The sequence below is a fragment of the Aspergillus lentulus genome (assembly GCF_001445615.1).
Source record: "Aspergillus lentulus DNA, contig: Alt08, strain: IFM 54703, whole genome shotgun sequence".
NCBI classification, from domain to species: Eukaryota; Fungi; Ascomycota; class Eurotiomycetes; order Eurotiales; family Aspergillaceae; genus Aspergillus; species Aspergillus lentulus.
Genome location: NW_028322118.1, coordinates 95,202 through 119,643, shown reverse-complemented (window position 1 = coordinate 119,643; position 24,442 = coordinate 95,202). Strand labels below are relative to the sequence as shown.

Genomic DNA, 24,442 nt, shown 5'->3' with positions numbered 1-24,442 from the left:
TCGCGTTCGTAGATCGGGGATCTCTATTACTCCAGCTGGAGGAGGTTCGCCGTCGGGTTTGTTGATGTTCATCAGATCAATGGAGGCAACGTTGCTACCTGCTTCCAGATTCTTGCTGGCCGCATCGGTAGCAGCCTGCCGGTCACCGCCAGCAATGGCGCAGTAGTTGATGCTGTGAGCTCGACATCGGTGATAACCGAGTAGTCGAATTGTCGGAGCTCGTTTGCGAGCTCAATGTGCCATTTTGAAACCACACCAGCTCCCTCAAATGGGAATCTGGTTCATATTATGGAAGGTGAGTCGGAGTACTCCACTGCCATGGTGATTTGTCAATGCGAAAGCCTTCATCCTTTTGCTCTGCATAGCTCGCCTGTGTTGCGGAAAGGTTGGGTTCGACACCCGACAAGAACGCCGTATGTTGCCATGCTTTTAGGACTAAGCAGCTAATTTGAAGTAGACGGTTCGCCTCCATATCCTAAACCGTACTACAAATGCTCAGCTCGAGTCACGCCAATTTTTTTTCTCCTGAGGATCGGGGCGAGGGTACGCCAGTGGTCAGGGTGGTCGATGCTGACGCAGGCCAACCTGCGAGCATCTTGACGCCAGCAATATTGACTAAAAAGATAGACCCCTACGATCAATGCCTATTCTGCATGTACGCTTTGGTCCTCTCTGTCGTCTTACTTGAAAGACTATGCTGCTGACGGCCTGATATTATAGAATGAACAATGAGGTTGCGATATTTCACAGACACGATACTGTCGACCCATGGGAAAAACTTCAGCGCGGGTTGCCCGGCAGGTATGCATCCTCCGTAGCCTCTTGCGCCAACCGTCAGGGCATTTGGCTCTCGACCACGTCGGATTCCTCCCAACGCCGTACGAAGCTGTGGCTCTGTCCCCACGGCGGATCTGAATTTAGAGGTATGGGCTCAAGGCATACTGTCCACTGTTTACTTCTTGACCGCTGACAGAAATGTCTTGTCTCTGGAGAGATTCGTGCATCTAGTCTTAGCGGAGAAGCTGTTGGAGCTATCAGCTCATGGTTGGGCAATCCACGTGTGAAGATGGTGCGGGATGAACAGATTATTCGAAGTTTCGCACAATGGAGAAGGCTTCCAGGGGTCTACCGTGATGGAAGATCGGAATCCATATGTAAAACATCACAAAGTGTCTGTTGCATACCAAAGGAGGTAGATACTCCAAATGGCCACATGCCGGAGACTGTGACTGTCGCCTACAGACAAAGTGAAGGCACCACTTCGACAATCAAGACGTGTATCTGGACAAACACCACCGGCGCTTGGAAGAGAGGTCCTGATATCGATACCTTCTGAAATATTTGAGTCTTCATCTGCCTGGCTTCTTCCTTTCCTGCCCTTTGCCCAAGCATTACCCGTAATGAACTAGTAGGGCTGTCTACACTGGTATATGTACAACGTAGGTTTCAGGCTAGAGCACTGAATTCAACCGACTCCCAGCTTTGTTGTTCGAATACTACAAGTTTCCACCGTTCTCCATATTCCGCTTAGCGTATTGCGAGAAAAAGCGCCCCAGTAGGCTACTTGAAGTCAAGTTCTCACCCCATTCAAAGCTGAGAGTTGAGCCTGAAGGCTCTGCAGGAACCTTGAGGTTGACAGCCTCTTCCGCAACTCCCTCTTCCATAGCACCCTCTTCCTCAGCACCCTCTTCCTCAGCACCCTCTTCAGCAATGCCCCCCTCAGTGGTAGTCTCAGTGACCTATCTAGACAGTACCTCAGAGTAGATGTTCACAACCATTTTCATCACAGCTTTGTCAAAAACAGGGTCCTTCCCAACACTAAGATAGAACTCTTTATACTAAAAGATATTTATATTTAGTAAAAAAGCAATTTAAAGTTATTATTAATGTAGCTAGCAAGCCAAGTGACCAAGTCTTATCCTAGGGAAGTTTAGAATATACCTCTCTTACAGCCTCCATTATATCAAAAATAGACATTAACTTACTAAATATTTTGGTATACTTCTTCACGTACGTCTACAGGTTATATAAATCATATCCTCTCACTGCTTGGTAGACAAGCATGCTCCTTCTTTATTCTATTTCCAACTTAGACGCGCCTGGCTCGGATGCCGTCCAGAATGTTTATTCAGCGGCTGAAGACGATATCCTACAAAAAATGGTGGCTAGAGCTCGCCTGGGAGGAAATTGAGAAGGAGTTCGGTCTGCGCTTCGCCAAGAGGACTATGAGATCCCTGCAGATGCGTTGGTCGAGAAAGCTGAAGCTTACAGCTCCGTCTACCAGATGCTCGAAGCGCAAAAGGTCTTCTCGGTAGTAAAAGACGCATGTTGAATTTTGTGACGCAAAGGCACCACTGCACAAGCCGAGTTATAAACACTGGATGATTTCTGGGTTGCCTGCCCGGGCCACCTCCGGTCTTCGCCAACAGGTCTGCGCCAGATTGTGAGACGCCGTCTCATCTGCGTTGTCTGGCTGAGCTAAGTTATGTTCCGCGTCGAAGCAGCTGTGGCATGGCTCCAAGAGGATCCCAACACGGTGAACACAGGAAAACACATCTGAGGCCAAACTATAGCACCATAACGTGCAACATAATCACATTCTTCTGCGATATACAGAGGCTCGTGCATTGCGGCAGGTGGACGGGGCTTTAATGCTTTGGTATAAGAAAGAAATTGGGCATCTTGAGAGTCACATCGGACGAATTGGGTATGTCTAGTTCTAGGGGTTCAAACGTAATATCTAGCTTAGTATGCGATGAGAATCCAGTTAGTCCCCGTTTGTATGTCCCTGTCAGAACCGTTGACGCACTTGGCGGCAAGTTAGCTCTACAATGTCGTCATGTGAGTGAAGCTGAAGCCGAGCATCACTCATTCACCTCTATACAAGTTACGGAAACCCAGGTGATCAACTTGGTATTTTCCAACAACGGGGAGCTTTCCCGCCTTCCCCATCCCACCAAAATCTTTTACTTTTACTTTGCTTGTTACAGAGAAGGGTACTGTGCTCAAAAAATTGAACGCTTACAGCAATGCGCGAAGGGTGCAACATGTGATCGTGCTACTCTTACAGCACAGTGGGGATGCAAATGTTCTTCAACCACCTACCTGGTATACCACCTTCGAGGCCACGGAGTCGAGAGGGTTCTGATAGGGGAGAAAGCGCCAAAATGGGGGTTGACCATCATCAGGATGAGTCATCCTAAAAACGTGGGCTGCCAACCACCCTCTAAGGATGGCATGTGGCAGATGTCCCGTGAGCCTCTGGCGATGAGCCGACGGATGTGGCTCAGGATTGTGCGGCAGCGTCACCTCCCCGGCCAGGTGATAGCAGCATCCGTAGCCACAGCCATTCTGTTGATAATTCCACAGGCAGGGGAGATCCCACCACTATCTGAATATGTGGAGGTAACCTTTTGGAGCTATGAACGAGAGGACTGGAGGCTATCGGACCAGCTCGAAGTAGATCCGTCGGATCCGTCGCCGGTAGGACGTGTTGCGAAAATTAATACAAGGAAGGGTTATTCATTATACGACAAGAGTATGCAGGGTCTCAGTCCAGCACAGAGTTACCGCGCGGCTACTATTGATGGAAACAACGCGATATTTATCGCTTCCGCGCACGAGGAGAAACTTGCAACTGACGGCCGGCCGATTCGTGAATGACAAAAAGATTCTATCGTTTTAAAAACGGTAGTAAAGAATGGAATGAACAATAGCCGCAATACACACTAAACACAAGGTCATCTTCCCATGTAGCTCAAGGCACCACAATACTCTTCCAACTCCAATCATCTGCCACGCCTTCTGTGCCTGTAGCGGTAGATCAGCACTCGGCAGTAGCTCTCTGACACGTGCCCCTCGCTGCCTGAAGGAGGAGGCAATAATAGTTTCGCAAGTTTGAGGAAGGAAACTCGCCTCGACTGATATCAGGACGATATATGAAGGAAGGAGGAGCACAAGATGAAGAGCCAACATCAAGACAGATACGGAGATATCTGACAGGGTGATGTTCGACTTTGTCGCAAAAGTCACATTCTCGTGGGGCGTACTGCTAAAATTCTCAATGATGGCAGGAATATGACTCATACAAGTTTCAGTGGAGGCATAGATCAAGGCCGGAATAGTCAAGGATTTCCATCGTCTCCAGTCGCGCCGTCTGCTAACTTGGTTGATTTGGTCCCGAGGGAGGATCGTACGAGCGGACCAGAAGAAATGGTTCTCTGCGAGCAGGACTGATGAGACGATATAAGCAAGCGGCCTTAGGGTTGCATCTTTCAGCACCAGAGATGATAACAGCTTGGTTAAAGAAGAGTGGGCAGTCCAATAAGAACATGCAGCGCCAAAGCCACTGAAGAGAAGATAGAGACCACCCCTGCTGTAGAGGGAAGAAAGCGTCTGTGTAAGCTGTCGGCAAGAGAGAATCCGCTTTTCGCCGCCCGTTTCATGGGAGTCAGTCTGGGCCACGGCGGTTTCGAGTATCAATATGGACATAACAACATGACCGATCACATATTGGATCTTGCTGCCATGAGTCACTGGAGAGACGGAGATTCTGAGAGACGGGCGAAACTCACTAGCAAGTTGAGGATAATACCCACAATAACTGGTATTAAGCAGGTGAAGTCTTTTGCTTGGGCTGGTTTCTCTTGTAACAGCCTATGAGCTCGCGCAAGGAGAGGGTCATCGCCCGAAGAACGGATAAATGTGTTTAACAATTCGCGGAAGAGCGACAACACGAAGTTTGGGCGTGGAGAGTATGCCATCATTCGGGCTTTGAGTGTGAGCCTTGTTGATGGAAGAACTTAGGGGATGAGTGATGGCTGGCGATACAATTTCTCTCCGCGCCCGTTGATGAAAGCAAAATAGGTATTGCTCATGTATTTATGATGTCTCAGGCAGAAGGGAATTTGGTTGCCCTTCATTCCAACCAATCGCAAAAATAACGCAGTTGGTTTGATGCTAAAACTAAGCTAACACCAAGCTAATAATATAAGACTACGGGAGATCACCCAGACTCTGGATCAATGGATGCTAATAAGATCAATTAGTGATATAGTTCAGGCCACATCATTTCTGGTCCTTGGTATCAAAAAGGGTTACATCCGACTGCGCTGCTGGAAACTGAGATCACCAATCACTACTACCCCTACTTGGGATTCCTAGTCCGTATTTTCTGGTTTAACTTGATTTGTATGTTGTCAAGGATATATGTTTGATAGACCCTACCCATCACTCCGAGGCATGCATACTGGGTTGCTCTAGTCCGCCCCCCTGGCCTAGGGGTACTTTGTCGTGCGCAGATTTATCCGTGCTCTAAGCGATCTGTTTCTTTCTTTTTGGTTCGGAGATTGGGCAAAATCTAGTCATACGAGACGTACAGTGCTTCTTGGGGAGTGAACAAGGGAGCCTATATGCTCCCATGAACAGTATAAATAGAGCGAAACAGTCTTGCGAGGTATGCTGAAGATTAACCACATCCAAGTCCTTTTCACTTGAAGCCTCACTATAGTCTGAAGCTTCCTTTCCTCTTCTTTCTACTTGTGATAATCCTCCTCCAGCAACAATGAGGCCAAGTTATTTATTCATCATTGCAGGTTCTCTGTTAGGGCATGCAGCATAAAGTAAGGAGCTCAACCACGCAGACAGCATCCGTGCTCTGGCATATGGCAATGTTGCTGCCTCCTCTGTAGATTCCCGCGGTGATGTCTGGTTGAACATCACCGGCTTTGCTGTGAATGAACTCCCAAATATACAGGAAGCTGTGGGCATCACCTCCCTGGACAATGCACGCGAGCTGCAGGTCATTGCAGGACTTTTTAGTACAGCAGCAAGTCAGCAACAGTGGGGTGATGTTGTTTTTCTGTACAACGTCTTTTCCATGAATGCTCATCCCGAGTTCGTCAGCGTTGCGAGCCCGCAAATGCAGGCTGGTTTGCTGGACGCTGTGAGAGACCGGACCTCCAGCGCTGGTCCTGATGATCGTTTGATTGAACTCTACGCCAGTACATCGAGCTCCCCGTCCCTAGTCAAGGCATTTAGAGCCCTCCCTGACCAATACGCCAAAAGTCAGGTCAAGGTAGGACTCTCGACTGTGCCTGCGACTGAACCATCGGCTACTGCAGTGGCAAAGCGGGAGGTAAACATTGACCGCAATCGGGTCGTATGCAGTGCCGCTCATGTAGCTGTGGCTAGCGCCTGCATAGCACTGCTCGGTCGGATTCGATTGGATACCTCATGGAAGTCAGGTGGTCCGCGCGATATTTGCTATAACGGATGCTGCATCAGCTGGAGTGTGAATGCCACCTTCCAAATAGAGAATTTGTATAACGCATCTCAAAGTTGTTATAGTGCCTGTGTGAATGCGCCAGGTGGAGTGAGCTGTGAGACATATGGCGTGGATCTGCAGGGCACCATTGTTAACCAATGCTTGAGCAACCGGCCTAACGGGTGCGGCTAATCCGAGGAACTGTGGTCGTGTCCTCTGTGGAGGAGACCTGGCGAGTGTGGAGGAGACCTGGCGAGTGTGGACGAGCCATGGTGCTGGAAAGTCATTTGGAAAGGGCGGAATGAGGTTTGGCTTTTGTTCCTAAATGTTTCTTGTATGTACTAGGAGGTGCATGTTGAAGAGCATCGAGGGTATGGCTTGGCCATAAGACAGTGGAGGTAGGGTGTGGGTCTTGTCTAGCATAGCACTTGCTGCTGCTGCCTCCCAAGGCAAGGCGCATATCCACACAATTGTGTAGTCATTACGTGTGAGGGAAACATCGTCGTCACAACAGAACTGGATGGAAATATAGCCTTTATTGGTTGAAGACTCACGTCGCAGGTATAGAGGTAATCTAATGGCGTACAAGGACCAAATGAAAAACTTCCAGGTTGGGGAAGAGGGGTGGTCAGCTTCGTGTCCTGCAAGGCTGTGTCACATAACTTCCACACCGTCTCTCTGTAATTCTTCTGCGAACCCGAACCTGTCTTCCCTCCTCAGTAGTCTCCCGTCCGCAGCAGTCTTCCCTCCCTGTTATCTACGGATCTGTCCGAGGCCGCGTGAAGCGGGGAGGAGACTGATAGAGGACGCAATCTGCGGTCGCACGTCGATACCTGAGACCGGACATGACAAATTGTCTAGCTATTCTTTTGTTCGAGAGCCGCATGGAAGGGAGAGGAGACTGGTAGAGGATGCGATCTGTGATATCGGCACTTGTACGTCGATAGCTGAAGAGACGGAACACGACCAACAACTGGCTATCCTTCTATTTGAGGCCGCATGGAAATCAGTCCCTCTCGAAGACCGATTGATCTTTCAAGAATCGGCTCAAGTCGACCTTGCCGTTGAGCCCAGCAGTATCTCAAGGGCTCGCCGCCTCTGTGGGTTAGTTGAAATCAAGAGGTTGAGTGACGACGACCCGATAATCCAGATGTAACCGGGTGCCGACCATCACATGAGAAAACTCAACGGATACAATCACGTTCTTCGGCGATATGAAGAGGCTCTTGCATTGCGGCAGATTGACGGGGCTTTTTTGCTTCGGTATGGGAAAGAAATTATGGAACTTCAGACTCACATCGGTAGACTCGGGTATGGTCTACTGTGTTGTTCTAGGGGTTCAAACATAATTTGTAGCTTAGTATAGGTTGGTATTTTCAATCGATTCGTCGTCGGCCTACTGGTCAATGAAATTGCTTGAACCAACAAACTTGCAGCTGGAAACCCAGGTGATCAACTTGGTACTCCGAGTATTGTTCCAACAATGGGGAGCTTTCCCTCTTCCCCGTCCCACGATAAATATATTAGATTTAATAGAAGGAAGTGCCTTAGAGGCTATTAATTTAATAAGATAAGCTAGATTTTACAGAAGAATTACTATAAAAGAAAAGTGGAGTAGTATAAATCTATAAAGTTAGAATTTTAATCTAACTAATAAGAATATATTTATAGGACATTAAAATAACTATAGAAGTAGGGAATAGAGAAGATAATAAAGATCACCTTATAATAAGCTATAAGGGCTTATAACCTATAAGAATAAATAGATAACTTAATTTAGAAACTATCTAAGATGAAGCTATTATATATAAGTAGAAAAGTAAATAAGTATACAGCACTAAACCTATTCTAGAGACATAGGCAAGAGTAGGTGAGAGAATGGTATTCACAGATGTGTTATAATAGCCTTGATAAGACGAATAATCGAGGTGGACAATAGGGCCAGAAGAGGAGGCAGCCACGAGGGGGCCCAGACTAGACGCCAACAATAGGCCAAGATCGAGTTTCATTGGGCTCTTCTCCCGTGTGGATTTGCTTAACTCTAGAAAAGGTTATGTAGACTGCGGCATTAGGGACAAGACCGTGCCGAATTCGAGATATGATTCTGACTTGTTTGAGTGGAGGCAGTGGTGGGATGGACGTCTGCAGGATCAAGCGGAGAGGAGGCACTAGTCAAGGGGTATCTTGCTGGTATCTCATTATTAATACTATCATTATTATTAATATTAATAGCCTATTCTTGCCATTGTCGAACTTCGAATCTCGTATTCTTCTGCTCATAGCTTCGAGGCTCTATCCCGGAATAGGATCTACGATTCTCCCCCAGTGAGTAAATCCCAATAGTCCACTCGCCAGGGACTAAGCAATAGCTGGTGCCGAAGGATTCAAGGAATTCGTTTGCCTTTATGTACTATTGGCCCGATTCAGCTCCGAGTTCAGCCAGATAACGTCTGAACGGTCTGATTACCTACTACCATCCGCTTTCGCATGGAAGGTCTCAGAATCACAGATTTTCTCCAGTGGACTAGAAGGAATGAGAACGAAATCCCGGATCGAATTCTGCAGACTGATTATTAGCGTTCCTTGCAATTCAGAATGTCTGCAATCCTGCAGCTTTTGTCGGAACCGTACGTACGGTGTCTATCTAGGCAAATTAGCATAGATAGAGGGGAAAAAGGATTCATCATGGCCAGATAGCTTATTACTCTTCTCCTTCTTTTCTTCTTCCCTTCTTTCCATCCCTACCCGTAGTTCCTGGATAGGATGAATGTCTCGTCGACGGACGCAGGTCTTCTGGCGCAGTCGCGAGGGACCCGAGTCAACATGGCCTGGTCCGTCCCCATTCCCCTCGAGCTGTTGACAACTGAACTGCGACTCTAGGTCAAATTAAAGTATCCAGGCAGTGGAGGACTCAGTTCGGATGATTATCTAATGGTATTTGCCGCGGTACTGACCCCTTTGGTCCGGATGCGAGCCATTGAAATCTGACACGCCTCGGCATTTGCGATGATCATAGCTTTTCGGAGTTGCGGGCTGCGTCACTGGATTGATCATCAGGACGTACCTCTTGTACTTGCACGCGGCGAGCTATGGACTGTCGATTGACGTGGCCGATTCTAGGACCTCCCTATGGATTCGGACGTCACAAAGCCGCCCTTTCGGAGGAGCAAGCAATAAAGTCCATGCTAGTAAATCTCCTCGTTTAATCACAAAGGAACGAGATTGGCACGGCCAGGGAAACTACATATTCAGCCACTTCTATAATGCAGCCATTGCCACCACCAAGCTGGTTGTGTGTATTCGCATTGTCGTCCTCACCACAGCCGCCTTGTGATTCTGTGGCTATGGAAATCGTCCTTGGCCTGCCTTGTCGGCCCATCGCGCAATTCTGGGACCCGAAAATGCTCGGACAATGTCTCGACCTAGTAGCATTCACCTACTTCACCAACATCACCAACCTCATTTCAGATATCTGGATCTTTGTCCTGCATTTGCCCAACGTTCTCCGTCTCCACTTGTCTTGTAATCGGAAGATCGCCCTCAGTTTGCTTTTCGCCATCGGACTGGCGTTAGTACCCCCAGCCCCCTTGTGTGTGTGGGCGCCATCTCACCCTTCTGTTCTGGCAGGACATGTGGCATTAGCGCTGGCCGTCTTTCCGTCGTGGTCGTGCAGGGCTCATGCGACTTTACATGGAAGTTGGCCAGTCATCATCTTTTCATCACAGTTCGTTCGCCTAACGATGCAGGGGTTGACGTGCGCTTGGGGATCCTCTCCGCCTGGGAGCCACTGGGAGGAATCTTCTGCGCCAGTCTCCCCATCATCTATCGGCTAGTAGTTACCACGTTTCGGAACCTCAGAAGCTGTGCTTTTGGGCAGCCGTCTCGCACGCACTGCCCAGATTTGCAGGAGCAATGCCACCGACAGTGGCCCCACTATGCAACAGGAATAGCCCGAAGATGTCCTACCACTTGGAATTCTCTGACAATACGACGTGCGAAGAGCTCAGTGTTCCGGCGGATGAGTCGCAATACCATCCAAGAGGACCAGTATTGCGAGCAGCAGGTTGATCATGAAGGTGACGAGACACCCTTGCATCCGGTATAGAAGGAATGCGGCAACTGTATATAGCTGGAGAATTCTTATACAATTAATGACATAATATTCCTCATGGCAGTTGCTTGCTGGTATCTAACGAGTTGACAGACTGAATATAGTGCAGCAATCGTCTGATCTGATCGACATATTGTAACAAATATAGCATCCGCCTACAGGGCTGCCTGTTTCATCAAGCCCAACTGCTGCTCCACCACGTCCTTGACCATCTGGTCCAATGACCTCCATTTCATGCCCAGGACCCTCTCAGCCTCAGTTGTATCCAGTGGGTAGGAATCTCCTGAGATATCCTCCGTGATCTTGGCACCAATCTGCGGATAGTCCCTCTTCACGATACGAGCAACATCGCTCCAGGATGCCTTTTTACCTGCCAACAAGAACTTGGACCCGTCCGGCACCGTCTCATCAAGCGCCTTAATATGTGCCTCAGCCACGTCCCGGACATGCACCGCAGTACTGTTCCCCATTGGTTTGCCGGTCATGATGGTTCCCCAGAGCATTCCATTAGTACCACCCTGGACCTCCTCCGGGCTAGTCTGAACATGGTTATGTCCAAAGACATAGGCTGGATGGAGAGTCACAAGCGAGAAATGCGGCTTCTCCGTGTCCTTGAAGTCCCAACTGGCGTTGTTTGCTAGGAGCTTGGAGGCGTGGTAAAGTGTGAACGAGGTGGCTGCGTCGTCTGGGCCCGTGAAGTCGGCGTTTGGATCGACCGTCAGGTCCCAACTGTTGTTCTCTGTGCATGGTTGATCAGCATCTATCCTCGGCCTGACGAGTATTCTGGAGTGATGCTAAACTGACCTCTGACGACCCCTCCTTCGGGAATTCCCGTGAGGGGTATGAGGGCCGCAATGGACGAAGTAATCACGACTCTCTTGATCGTGCTGACTTTGGCGGCTTCTTTCAGGATGGCTGTGGTGCCCTTTAGAGCCGGGCCAAAGTACGTCTCCTTATTTGTCCCATGGACAAGAGGAGAGGCAAGGTGAAGCACATAGTCAACTCCGTCCAGCTTTCCTGCAAAGCAAAACTCCTGAGTAATGTCAGGCACGACAACGAACTCTATCTTGTCTTCGAATTGCGACAGAGTTTTCTTGAGTTTGGGGATCTGTGACTCCTTGCGGATGCTGATGCGCAGCGAGTAACCTCCTTTGAGGGCTTCGAGGGCTACAGCGCTGCCAATAAAGCCGGTAGCACCGGTGATGAATATAAGTCCGGAAGGCATTTGTGGTTGGAACTGTCCTTAGAATAAAGAAATAGTTGTAGATGAGAACAGAAGCTGTCAGGAGGCAGTGTTGTTAAATATATAACTCGTCGACCCCGAAGTGAGGGCATTCGTAGCATTTTGCGGTAATAATGGGTTATTATTGTTTAGTGATCATGTACCCCATTGTGGGGACACTCCTCCGTCATGAAGTTTTTGATTAGTGATTGAATGCTCAATAATAGCCACATGGCTACACTTAAACTATGTATAAATGATTAGTATTCCGTCCGAAACTCTGGTATACTGATAAGATAAAAGATGGCTTGCCTTCGATTAACAATCAACATTGAGATGAATAATCAACTGGCCACTTTTGTCAGTCATCAACTGCGAAATCCCAACACATATCTTTCTTAATGTAGTCTTGTCTGCTGTACCATTACCATTGTATAAAACAGTTTAGATATATGTATATGAGTGTTACCTTTCACTAGGCTAACACGCCTGTATAATAATGCCGAGGAGAAGCGGACTGCATGTTTAGAGTATATATATCCAGACTAAGCGTTCGGTATCACCACTAGATGCGTACTCGACTCGTAGATTATCTGCGAATGAAAGAAATGGGTTCTTCTAATTTATCCTAGCATATTTATGGAAGAAGCAAAACTACCTTGGCAAGACAAGTGACAAGTAGAATTGTAGAAGACTGTCAGATTTATACTTATACACCAGCATAATTCATTGTTAGAAGAGTGATGAGGTAAGCTATGGCTGCACAATTCCACCAATCGTGGAGTATCCTCCTTAGCTCATCATCCGCTTCAACATCTCCGATTTTCTTGTGTCATCAATTCATCAGTAGACAGAGGAGCCTGGAATAACTCATCAAGGGGAATTATTATCTCCTGCTTTACCGACCCATGTCGACATGGATATATCATCATCCAACACCCCGACCGGATCGAAAGCCGGCCCTGCAAAACGCAATCGAGTCCCGCTTTCCTGTGCTTCATGCCGGGTGCGAAAGTATGTACTTAATCCTCCAACATATGAGGTGATGCATATGAACTGACACGGTTTAGACTGCGATGTGATCGTCATCAGCCCTGTCACAATTGTGTGATGCGAGGATCCAGTAATCTTTGTTTGTATGCCGCTCGTCCCAGTCGACGACAGAAAGTGACTAGCTCGGCACCACAGTCCGAGAGCAGGGCCACTAGTCCTGTCCTTGGGCGGCTATTTGACGGGCTTTTCTATCGAAGTGGTAGTCACTGGGATAGTGTCCTCAGTGAGGTAGCTTCACCATTTCTACCGGATCGAACAAGCTGAGGATGCTGATAAAAGTTTCTCTAGCTGGCGACATTGAGCATCCAAGATGATTTACACAAGAATACAAGCAATCATCCCCAGCGGACTGCACCTGGATTGAATGACGAGCTGCTAGCGGTCATACCATCTCGCTCCGCAGCGGATAGACTGATATCAGCATTCTTTGCTCCACACTCTTTCGTTGGTCCAACAAGATGTGAGTTCTTAGAATGATGTTGCGGAACCATGCTCGTCTCACAAAAACGCAGATTCGATTCATTATCCGACATTCATGAAACAGGTTGGAGCCATCCTTCGTCGCTAGTGAACCATCGCTGACTGTCAGCAGTACGAAGAATACTGGGACAATTCATCATCCGCTACGTTAACATGGGTAGCTCTGCTCTATTCGATATTCAGCTTGGCGATGAAATTTCTTCCCGAAGCAAAAGACAACTCAGGGATGTCTGAGGCACTCGGGAAGCTCTACCATAACAAGTCTGGCCAGTGTCTGGAGCGCATCAAAACAGACCAGACTACTCTGCAGACGCTCCAAGCAATGATTGCACACGGCGTCTTTGGGTTTTCTCATCATGAGGAATGGGGAGCTGGGTTAATTACGCACATCGGATCGATCGTGCGACTGGCGATGAGGCTGGGATTGCACCGGGATCCGTCCCATTTCTCAAATCTGTCGCCCTTTGAGGGAGAGATGCGCCGGAGGATCTGGAGCACAATCGACCAGATTGACTGCCTATCGTCCTTTCACCTTGGCATTCCAACGGCCATCCGGTCGGAGGACTCAGATACAGACCCGCCGCGCAATCTCCTCGATACTGACATGGAAGAAGGCATGTCCGAATTGCCACCATCGAGACCCTTTTCGACAAGTGTCCCAATCGGTTATTCACTAGCCAAGCTTAAACTTTCTCGAGTGCTGAGACGGGTCGTCGAATTCCTGAATTCAGTACAGCAGCAGCCGTACGAGAGGGTCCTACAACTCGACAGTGACCTTATGGAGGCTTATCATTTGATTCCTCCCCATTTGCAACTGAATAACTGGCACGATGCGCCAAACAACCCTGCATATGTTATGATGCAGAAAGTCCAGTTAGACACGCTTTACCATCAAGCAGTCACCGCACTGCATCGGAAGTATCTCCAAGAGGCCCGCAAGGACCCCACGTTTGCTCTTTCTCAGCAAAGAAGCATTGATTCGTCCATGACGCTACTCCGACATCAGGCTACCATATACAGAGAGGCCCAGCCGGGAGGGTGTTTTAGCAACTTCCATGGTTACACCATCACCCCTGACAGCGCGAACTTTAGCCTGGCTGCGATGGTACTGTGCTTATATCTGCAATACTGGACGCGAACAGACCGGGAGGTTCCTTCGCACACAGAAGCCCGTGTTCAGGACATATTCCAGGCTCTCGACACTTCGCGCCAGATTTGGAACAACCTGGCTGGTGAGAACCGTGAAGCAGGGAAGGTTGGACTCGTCCTTGACACAATGCTGGAGCTCTTACGGCCGAACCTTGGCCTTCCAGATCGACTTGCACCGGCCGTTGACGGGGCGGTCTCAGTGGATGGCGAAAGGGGCCGTCGGCAAGATCCCACCCGGAGTGGTCAGTCTGCGGCTATTCCTGATGTACATCTTTATACATACGAAGATGGTGCAAAGGACTCCAACATGGATATGGTCGACCTTGATTGGGTGCGTTGCTTTCTAGTATGACAGGAACAAGGCTAATAAAATCTACCAGGATGCTTGGGATTCATTTGTACAAGCAGGCGACTTTGAGACTGCGTATGAGAGCCTTCTCGGCCAGGACTCAACATTCCCAATCGAAGACCTTCTCGACCTGAGTACTTCCTCGCCTGCCTAGAGTCATAGCTCGGTATGCACAATCTTTGCCATGGGACTGATAGCGCCGACCCAAGCATCAACTGCAGCACGAGGGAAGCCATCGGCGACATACTTCTGGATCTTCCCATTCTCCTCGGTGACTTCTAACCCCCGCACCACTTGGTCAACGTATTGCTTGACCGGCATCGCCTGCGGCCTCGTCCCGCCCATGCGTCTGGCCAATTCATCGACGTGATCTCTATCTAATTCTGTCTCCACGTACGGGGGCACAATCTCGACCACACTGATAGGCGTATCCTTGAGCTGGTTCCTTAAGAGCACCGTGAAGGAATGTAGCGCTGATTTTGTGGCGCAGTACACGGGGAACATGGCGGCTGGGACCAACGCCAGACCTGAAGTCACAAAGGCTAGAAGGCAAGGTTGGTTCGGTCGCGATGCTTTGAAGTGTTCGATGATGCAGCGTGCGAGGACGGTCGGACCGCTCAGATTGGTTGTGATCTCGTCGGTGATGGCGTCTGTGGCTGGGTACTGGGCTGCAGAGACATCGGTGGTGTTGAAGTCCAGGAGACGCTGGATGCCGGCGTTGATGATCACCGCCTCAATTTCCGGGTATCTCGCAAATGCTTCGTCTATCTTGCTTGGCAGAGCTGCAAGATTCTTTACATCCATCTGTTCGTTTTGTTAGACAACTCTTTGGTATAGAGCGCTGCACTTACCTGGATGGAGCCCAACCCGGGTAGTTCAGCCGTCAGAACGTCCAATCTCTCCGTTCGGCGACCCGAAATGATGACCTTCTTTCCGTTGGCATGATACCGGCGAGCTAATTCTTCGCCAATGCCGGAGGTGGCTCCGATGATAAGGATTGTCTGAAAGGTGGCCATGTTGTGAGAGTCGAACTGTTATGATGTGCTGATCAGACGAGATGTCCAGAGGAAGAAAGGAAATTTATAGATTCGTAGATACATCTTTCCAATACCGACTATATGTCTGAGTTGATAATCTCCGAGGATTTAAGAGCCATAATGCTAATGTGCGCCACTGTGGCCCAGCTGCGTTAATAGCGGAGGCTTATCGCCGCGGACTTAAGGAAAGCCTCAAGACAGAACTTTGGCAGTCAAAACTACAGGAAGACCCACTTGGCAAAAAAATCCCTAGGATTATGCTGGATGAGAAAAAGCCATGCATTTTGTCTGGCAGTTCTACCAGCTAAGGCATTCATTCCATTCATCCCACTCCCCGTCCATTCCGTTGGACCGTCTACGGAATTCCACACTCACTTGGCGACTTTCATAATCAATTGCCCACCCGAGGCCATGAAGCCTCTTGAACTCTGGAATCGGCTCGTTTCCGTCTAGACCCAGCTCCTCGATTTCCTTCGCCCTCCGTGACACTGCCGCCAGTATAGGCGCCTCCCAGACTACATCCGGATATGGCGCTGAGGACAATAGGTCGATGGCCTCTTGCCGGACCGCGGAGTCTCGGCATTTGGTGGCGACAACATACAACGGGTATATGACACCCATCTTCATTGGAACCCCGACGAGCGAAGTTGCAGCTGCGCTCTGTTGGCAGGCGTTGGATGATCTCACCAGGGAAAGAATCCGCTTGAATGCATACAGAAAGCGATCATACAGCGTTTCCTCGGCGTAGACGGACGTAGATGCGGTGATCAGCGCGATGTAATATTGAATGAGCAGGAGAGAAGCACGCGCAGAAGTCTGCGGACTCCCTTGCGCCTTCTGACACGAATACGAGTAGCCGAATGCCGACTTCCAGAGCTCAAGACGCGCTTGCAGGGTCTGTGTGTACGCAACTAGCTCCAGCGGAACACCATCAGGTTGATTTGTACGATAGACGTAGCCTTCATTACGGTAAAAGTGGACGACTCGGGCGTACTCCTCCATCAGGCAGGTTTCGGCCTGGCTGAACGAGTCGAAGACGTAGGGGATCGGGGACATTTCTTCGGGGACGGTGACGGGGGCGCGGATCCCGACGTACAACGACGCTTGCATGTCCATCCGCGCATATGCTCTTTGGATATCCGAGTCGACATTCCCCAATGGACCTGCAGTGCGGACGATCTTCAAGCACATCTCCAGGTGGCTCAACCCGGCAAGATAATCCCGCATGAGAATCTCGAACCATATACAGATAATTCCGCAGAGCAGGGCCACCTGCGTGAGATACCTGTCATTCCCCATATCCTTGACCAATTCCTGCAAGGAAGCCAACGCCCTGCCGTACTTTTTCAGCCCGAACAGATATCGTCCGCTTCGAGGAGGCGCATCGAACCCATGTATCCTCACTGAACCGTGCGCTAGTCGTTCCTGCATAAGCGCGCCAAGTGCGACAACACCTCGACGAACAGCAACCTCCTGGTGCATGGCTTGGATCATGAGAGGTCGCCAGTGCGAGTATTCGCCGCCGCCGCTGGGTACGTCCCGGCAGAGGCACTCGATAAAGTATTGCACGTACCGAGCGTCCTGTTCGCTTTCTTCCCATAACCTGGGGAGTTGGCGCATTCTCACCGTGGACGTCAATGTCCATGTCTCAGCGAATGAAACTGCCACTGGGCTAGTTTGTGTAAGAGAAGGGCCATCGCAGCGACGGCCTGTGCTGGTACAACGCTTGCAGGAGGGCCATGTCTCGTCGCAGCGTATTCGGCGGGTTCTGTAGGACAGATTGAGTCGATAAATATCGTTTCAGATGTACACCCAGTTGTGCCGTATTTGAGCAGGAAGGGGACATACTTGCATGTTCGGCAACCGGTCCTTGATTTAGTATGAGCTCTGCGCATTGTACTGCGTCCTCCTTGCCTAATCTTTCAATAGAATTACCGATATGAAGACAACAAAGCGGTCAAATGTTCTGCATCTGAAACAAAAGGGAGATACCCCGTATACATAGCATGGGTGGATATCGGATATATCTCGGTCTACTTTAGCCCACATTATACCTATTCCGGATGAGCAATACGAGCAGACCAATGGCACTGGACATATTCTGGAGGTATTTCAATATCTGTCCAATCAATGTCCAGCTACATAAATAGCCATCTTTGTGGCTTAATAAAGTTGGTCGTGGAGCCACCTGAAGGCAGAAACTTTCACTGCTGACCATTTCTCCGCTCTAGGTAAAGCCACCCACTTCGTACGTCCTGTGCTAATGCCTATTCACCTGGCCAGCCTCAGCCAACGGAAGACTATCGTCCTGCTGGGCCTTCAATGGCCAAGACATGGGATCCTTCCAATGCCCCTTTAGAGTCAGTCCCGGGTGAAATATACTCATGCCGCCACAGGCGACGACCATGCTCGCGCCCTCGAGGATCATGAACGCGATCTCATCGTTTGCCAGGTCACTGCTGAACCCACCGTTCAATTCCGCCGTACGAAAGATCGATCGGATGAAGATGAGGAAAGTTGCAATGCCAATTCCTGATGTACTCCCAGTTAGAACTATCCCTCCTATTGGGTGAGTGCGTATGGATGTGGAACTGACCCCAGAGAAACCCTCTCCATTTCCAGCAGCCGCCCGATGAGAACATGCAGGACTGTGACTGTCGATGTCGGCGCAGTCTCCATAGGTAATCGATCGCAAGCGCCATGAACGCCCCCAGTGACGCAACCTGCGCCGCTAGACCGGTGATCATGATGTTCACCCCAGTATGGCGGAGGCCGTCCTGGTCCCGTCCTGCGGTTGCAGTAACGGCTCCGCCTGCGGCCTGCAGAATGAGGCATAGAAGATCGCATGTCACGAAGATAATGGCGTATGTTCGAGATTTAATCCGCGAGAAGCCCTCGCCGTAGACAATAATGACCCGGCCAAAACAGAGGTAGATCGCTGCGGTGATGAAAGCAGGTCCGATGGTAAGACAGATGAGGTACCTAGCTGCATTAGTATCGCAAGGGGAACGGGCGAATGGGATACTGGCATCGGTACTTACTGGAGGAAAGCAGAGAAATTGAACGGGTTTGAATGAAGCATAAGGCGTCCGCCGTAACCGACAACTTCAAGAAGGAGTCCGCCGGTCATGCAAGCGAGGTAGGACCAGGTGCGGCAGCGGAGGCCTTGGTAGATCTGGACAAGGAGCATGATGAGGAAGAGAGCAAGGTATAGAGCATTTCCCGCAAGGCTGGGCATGTAGCGCACCAGAGCCCAGTCAAGAGGACATGTATCTAGTGTGCAGGGTGCCGTGATAGTCGGCATTGGTGCAGAGACCTGGCTTGATGGAGTAGGCATGGCTGTCTTTCTTTCTTGAGAGGTGTATCATTGAAACGAAAAGATGAATCGTTAAGAGACAGCGACTTGCAATTTATAGTGTAGGCAGGGTCTCTCTGATTCTCAAAATGGCACAGTCGATGCTAGGTAGTTTTGATATGCCAAGCCAGTATTCGTTCCCAGTGGGTCAAACCCAGTGATGAACCATTGCGTGCGAGCTAAATTAACATATTCTCGAGCCAATAGACCAATCGCATTGGCTCTCCTGGTCTGGACTCTGGACTCCTTTCGACAGTTCTTCGATACATGCTATTGACTCACACCCACGATGAATTGGGAGTCGTTTCGGCGAACGATCAGCGGGGAAGACCCCGTTACATGCGCGCCCAAAATAGATCCTTCGTATGAAATTTCCCTATCTAATTGTGTGATATATGGGCTCTCCCTACTTGACCCCAACGATGTCCCGAGCGCCGACGACGGGCGGCAGTCCGGACAGAAATCTGTTCTGTTGTTACTTGAAAAATGCTTCCCAATGACCGGAATCTGGGGTTAGATAGCTTCGCTGTACCTGAATTTGGGATCATCAAAAGTGTCTGTTTCCCTCTAAGCGATACCAAATTGCTATAAAGGATGTTTCTCACACTCAAGCATGGCAAGAGTAAAAGTGTACGACAGATGCCTCCTTCGTCCATCATCGGCAGCCACATTCGAGCAACCAGCATAGCAAGTGATTGCTAGGACGACCAAGTTGTCCAATCCACATTGTCCAGCCACGCTGAATCGTCCAGCCCGAACAGCGGCATTTGAGCATTAAACCCAAGATACCCAAAGATGTCCTGGAGCCCCGTGTTGTAGTCCATGCTGGATGGAGGAGCTTCGTGGGTAGGTGGAGAATGAATATCGATGACCCTCTGCCACATCATCTGAAGCTTGTTCAGACATCGCCTCACAGACAGACTGAGGTGCTCGTGTGCACTAAATACTGAGACAGCTGTGTTCCATGACTTCGGGACCAGAGACCCGAAGAGATCAGGTCGCAGCATCGCCGCTATCAAATGCTGCATTGCTATGTAGAGGTAGAAAACACGGTACCACCAGGGTATGAGTCCAGTCCTGTCTGGTCGCGAGCACTCCTGAACCAGCATGATGAGCTTCTGTGCGTTTTCGACGCACAGCGTGGCGCATGCTTCGAGGACGTGGTCGCCTACGCTCGTTTCAGCGGGTGGGGGAACCTTCTGCGTTTGCCCATGGGATAGACAGAGGCGAGCAATGACAGGTCTGAGAAACATGATACGTGTGTGCACGAGACTGAGAAGCGCAGACTTGACTTAGCTCTGTGTTTGATATACGAACTAGCAACGAGGGCTCGCCACGACTCACCGCAGACGAAGAAGAATCAGCCTTCCGTCGAGGGGAGTAGCAGTTTCACCACTGGACGTATTGTACGGGGCGGGAGGGAGTCGGTTTTCTAATCCAGTAAGGCACTCGTCAATTTGCATGAGGGCACTGGGTTCTGCTTGGGTTGGCAGAACCAAGTCCTGCCTCACTGCTGGAATGCTGTCAGTGAGCGCTTGAGCAAGACCGATGTAGCCGGTGATTTGGTTCAACTCCTGCGTTATCCTAGAGACTGGAACATCGGTCTCACCGTCCCAATCAGGTAGATCGTTATCATTTCGAACTGGGTGGAAGGATAAAAAAGGTACACTAGGTACCGTGGAACGCCGCCCAAGCGACCAAGAAAGGCTTCTAAGGAGTAGTCAGCGGAGGCTCGGGCCTACAAACGTGGGATACTTCTCAATACCTGTCCATAAATACGCACTGCTGCCAAACATCCCGCGCCAACTGGTTCTCCCTATCCGACCCGAACATATTCTTCTCGGCGCGGTCGAGGCCAATGCTCAGGGCAATCCGCACGGCCGAACCCAGTGCCATCCACGTCTGCTGTAGATTTGTGGTACATTGAAGATACCTGCTCATGAGAAGCAGGCATTGAACGGTCTCCAACGAGCCTGCTTGCCAGAGGATGACCTCCGGACGCAACAGATGCCAGGCTCGAAGAAAGAACGTTTTACTGGCAGTATTTCTCTGTTCCGAAGGAGTTGATTCCTCTAACTGAGTGGACAAAGCAAATACGAGGTTGAGCGTGCAGAGAAAAATCTGCTCATTGCATTCCATCTCACTGCCGTCGAATAGTGCCTGATAGGCGGCATCAAAAGATCTCTGATCAAGCAGCGGTTCCAGAGGGTCAAGACATTGCCAGTAGAGGCTCACCAAGCGGTCCGCATGCTTGCGAGGGGGTAGGACAATATCCGTAGGATTTATACCGAGATCCGGAACCCCTGGAAGAGACAACAAGCCAAATAACGGGGCGTCTGTCAGAAGAATAGGGCATCGTTTTTTGGAGGACGGTAGCCCCAATCTGGCATTCACAGCAGCCTTGACCGCGTAAGAGAATTCCCCTGAAATACCCGGGGTATTAGCGCTGAAAGTCTCGACCACATCCGATTGCCACGAATGTGTTTGAGCGGGCGTAACAGGAGTCGGTAGTTGTGGAGATGCCGCAGCTGATGAAAGATGATTGTTGGCAGTACTGCTACGGCGGGCTGACGTCGACATATAAGTACATGGCTCTTGGAGCTCGCTGGTCCTTTGACATCTTCCACAGGCTGAAATTCGGATAATCAGTATTTACAACTTCGGGACAGCAGACATTTATCGGGGGTTATGGGTATGAAGGGCATGGAAGCACCTGGACGAAGGCCGTCACATTTGACCTTGCGACGACGACAGGTCGCGCAGGCAAGGACGGTCTTGTATCTCCTGTGTCGTAGTGGGACAGGCGGCTTGGCTGGTGAAGCCGAGGACATATCGCCGAGCGTCGTTCAGTATGAGACTAGACAGACGTGTCATCCGACGAGCTGCAGTGCTACAGTCGCATGGTCCTATGATACCAGGTTGCACGATGTGAAAATGCATGGAGAGCAGAAATGGAAGATCGTGGAGAGATGCGTCATGCAACTTCCACGCACCAGGGAGTAACATCACATCTCATCCCAGAGTGGCTGGCATACAACCAATCATTGGCCATTCCGAGCTACCTCGGGACTGATGATTAGTATGCCGAGCTGCATGGGTAAGAGACCAATAGGGTTGCTTTTACATGATTTGCACTTTTGGCTTGTCTACTACACAGACTACCGAGTTTGGAATGGCTGCTCTGGAACAAATAGCCATACGGTGGTATAAGCTCGAAAGCTCGGTCCTTAGTCCCCCAGTGGACTGTCGGAACGGCCCACAATTGGCTGGCTGTAAGCAGGCCCTGTCTCGTCTGATGTCGACATTGTTGTCAGCGTCTAGTATTGGTCAAGGGCTCGACAATGCATCTATCAGGCTTCCATAATGCACCGTGATTGCATGCAGATGCTTGCAGATGCTTGCAGGCACCATGTCTACTTACATGTGAATCCCGATGCGAGACCCGCTGCGCCTGCTGCGGAATTATGTTCGGCTTTTGTTATTTATATCTCTATCTGGTCCGCCTGGGTATCCTCCACGGCTATATCCACGGTGACGGCCATCTCTCGCAGTCGGTCGCACACAGATCAATCATGGCTGAAAACGCTCTTCCCAACCCCAAGCGCTACATTACCGAGAACGACGATGAGGGCAACTCCTTCTTCTCCAATACCCTCAGCGAGTCCCTTCCTGTCGTGAACGATCTCGGCGGAGCCCTGGCACGTCTGGGCTACACCACAGATAGGCCGCCCGTGGTGCTCACCAATGGCACCGACCTCAAGCTCTACGAGACCTCGCTTGACGAGCCTCCTCCGCTAGTGAATCAGGGTGGCGGTGCTAATGTTTGGTACATCGATACGCCACCAGACTCGGAAAGTCCCATGCATCGGACCGTGAGCCTGGACTTTGTCATCCAGGTCGCCGGCGAGATCGAACTCACCCTGTCCTCTGGTGAAAAGCGCATCATCAAACCGGGAGACTTAACCATTCAGCGATCTACTCTGCACAAATGGCGGAACCCCAGCAAGACACAGTGGTCTCGCATGATTGGTGTCATGTCAGCATGCCAACCCGTTGTCGCTAAGAACGGAACTTTGGGTGAGGAATTTCCGAAACACTGAGCAATAAACGGGTAGGAGAACGGGAATGTAATATGTAGCTGCCATGAGATATATTGTTCGATTCAAAGGTTGTTAGGTCCATAACATGTATGCCTTCAAGACAGGGATAATTTCGCCCGAGTATTAGGCGCCTACATGGCTTTTCAAAGTAAGACATTTCTCTATATCAGTTCTCAACTGCAAAAGCCAATCTGGTAATGCACCTTGCCATGAACGATAATCTTCGTAACGGATGTAAGGTAGATAGGTCAACGTCATACTATGGGTCTGTCAGCACAACACATATAATATAAGCATCATTACAATTTGGATAATGCTAGATGAAACCGCTTTTTATCGGAGTAGCGGTGGCGACTTAAGCTTGGCTAATCAAGGGCTCCGATTCTAGAAGCGAATTTCATGAGAAAGTCAATTCTGTTTTCGGCAGTTGTCGCAGTTAGGCTTACCTTGTCTTTCAATCACCACTTAAAGTGATGAGGAGTATCCGACGCAGGATGGTGCCCTTCTTATTGCCCATATTCCCTCTCCTAGACTTGTTATTTTGTTTCTTCAAAGTACTTACTGACTCCGTGTCTCTTTGATTCCCTCATCTAAGAATTTTGTATATCTGAAGCGGACCTGGAACTTTCATATAATGGCTGTAGAATTGCTCGAAGAACCGAATAATGAGGCTCTCTGGATTGAATTACCTATCTCTTCCCCCCACCCACGCATCATGCACGCTCGGATTGTTCTCATTCTCAGCACCATACTGGGCCTCACCTTGCGAATGCCACTTACCATTTTTGAGGCGCGTTGGTCACTCCCGCTCCCAGTCTCCTTGTGTTGAACGCAAGGCAGGCCGACCAATGCCTATATGCAACTGATACCCTCTGCCCAGGCGGAAATAGGCGCTGTCCGCGTGGCCAACCCTGCACGGTAATTGATGGGTCTCCTGGCTGCGATGGGACCTGCAGCGCTCCTGGGCCCATATATCCGAATAACTTCTGCCGCAACATTGGGGAAGCCTGCGTCATGTTCATGCGCCCTGTTTGTAGTCTGTCTATCAGCCGGGACTAGGGACTTGCTACAGCCGATCCCGCAGGGTTCGATGAAAACTACATCGTCTTTCTGTGACTGCCATGGTCAATCCTCTGAAAACCTTTTTCTACGCCAAGATTTTAAAATCAGGGTCTCCGCAGTCTCGGACACTGTGTGTTGGGAGTTCTTTCTTAGACTCTGCTTCCTTCAATAATACAATACACTCGGAAGTGCCTGACAAACTAAACTGAACTCGGTCCGGAGCATGTGGATCAGGATGAAACATGCATGGCACCTCCGC

At 49.8% G+C, this 24,442-nt stretch overlaps 8 protein-coding genes across 8 annotated transcripts; 3 read left to right on the top strand and 5 right to left on the bottom strand.

Annotated features, from left to right (window-relative positions):
* Nucleotides 1-3,189: 3,189 nt before the first annotated feature.
* On the top strand, nt 3,190-6,457 carry ALT_3309 (uncharacterized protein; the record flags this gene model as incomplete). The annotated part of the gene is made up of 2 exons (XM_033562741.2): nt 3,190-3,655; nt 5,643-6,457. The coding sequence occupies 2 exons, from the start codon at nt 3,190-3,192 to the stop codon at nt 6,455-6,457; spliced, it is 1,281 nt and encodes a 426-aa protein (XP_033418632.2).
* Nucleotides 6,458-10,531: 4,074 nt separating this feature from the next.
* Nucleotides 10,532-11,601, bottom strand: ALT_3308 (putative 3-beta hydroxysteroid dehydrogenase/isomerase; the record flags this gene model as incomplete). Its single annotated transcript, XM_033562739.2, has 2 exons — nt 10,532-11,115; nt 11,181-11,601. The coding sequence occupies 2 exons, from the start codon at nt 11,599-11,601 to the stop codon at nt 10,532-10,534; spliced, it is 1,005 nt and encodes a 334-aa protein (XP_033418630.2).
* Nucleotides 11,602-12,514: 913 nt separating this feature from the next.
* Nucleotides 12,515-14,783, top strand: ALT_3307 (uncharacterized protein; the record flags this gene model as incomplete). Its single annotated transcript, XM_033562738.2, has 6 exons — nt 12,515-12,612; nt 12,669-12,879; nt 12,940-13,111; nt 13,164-13,195; nt 13,244-14,611; nt 14,661-14,783. 6 exons carry the CDS (start codon nt 12,515-12,517, stop codon nt 14,781-14,783), a joined length of 2,004 nt encoding a protein of 667 aa, XP_033418629.2.
* A 2-nt stretch (nt 14,784-14,785) lies between these two features.
* ALT_3306 (putative short chain dehydrogenase) lies at nt 14,786-15,645 on the bottom strand (the record flags this gene model as incomplete). The annotated part of the gene is made up of 2 exons (XM_033562737.2): nt 14,786-15,433; nt 15,481-15,645. 2 exons carry the CDS (start codon nt 15,643-15,645, stop codon nt 14,786-14,788), a joined length of 813 nt encoding a protein of 270 aa, XP_033418628.2.
* A 318-nt stretch (nt 15,646-15,963) lies between these two features.
* On the bottom strand, nt 15,964-17,286 carry ALT_3305 (uncharacterized protein; the record flags this gene model as incomplete). Its single annotated transcript, XM_033562736.2, has 1 exon — nt 15,964-17,286. The coding sequence occupies one exon, from the start codon at nt 17,284-17,286 to the stop codon at nt 15,964-15,966; it is 1,323 nt and encodes a 440-aa protein (XP_033418627.2).
* A 640-nt stretch (nt 17,287-17,926) lies between these two features.
* ALT_3304 (RTA1 domain-containing protein) lies at nt 17,927-19,003 on the bottom strand (the record flags this gene model as incomplete). Its single annotated transcript, XM_033562735.2, has 3 exons — nt 17,927-18,198; nt 18,263-18,648; nt 18,708-19,003. 3 exons carry the CDS (start codon nt 19,001-19,003, stop codon nt 17,927-17,929), a joined length of 954 nt encoding a protein of 317 aa, XP_033418626.1.
* A 716-nt stretch (nt 19,004-19,719) lies between these two features.
* ALT_3303 (transcription factor domain-containing protein) lies at nt 19,720-21,852 on the bottom strand (the record flags this gene model as incomplete). Its single annotated transcript, XM_089599546.1, has 4 exons — nt 19,720-20,293; nt 20,366-20,731; nt 20,805-21,549; nt 21,678-21,852. The coding sequence occupies 4 exons, from the start codon at nt 21,850-21,852 to the stop codon at nt 19,720-19,722; spliced, it is 1,860 nt and encodes a 619-aa protein (XP_089455884.1).
* Nucleotides 21,853-22,593: 741 nt separating this feature from the next.
* ALT_3302 (cupin domain-containing protein) lies at nt 22,594-23,121 on the top strand (the record flags this gene model as incomplete). The annotated part of the gene is made up of 1 exon (XM_033562733.2): nt 22,594-23,121. The coding sequence occupies one exon, from the start codon at nt 22,594-22,596 to the stop codon at nt 23,119-23,121; it is 528 nt and encodes a 175-aa protein (XP_033418624.2).
* Nucleotides 23,122-24,442: the final 1,321 nt, after the last annotated feature.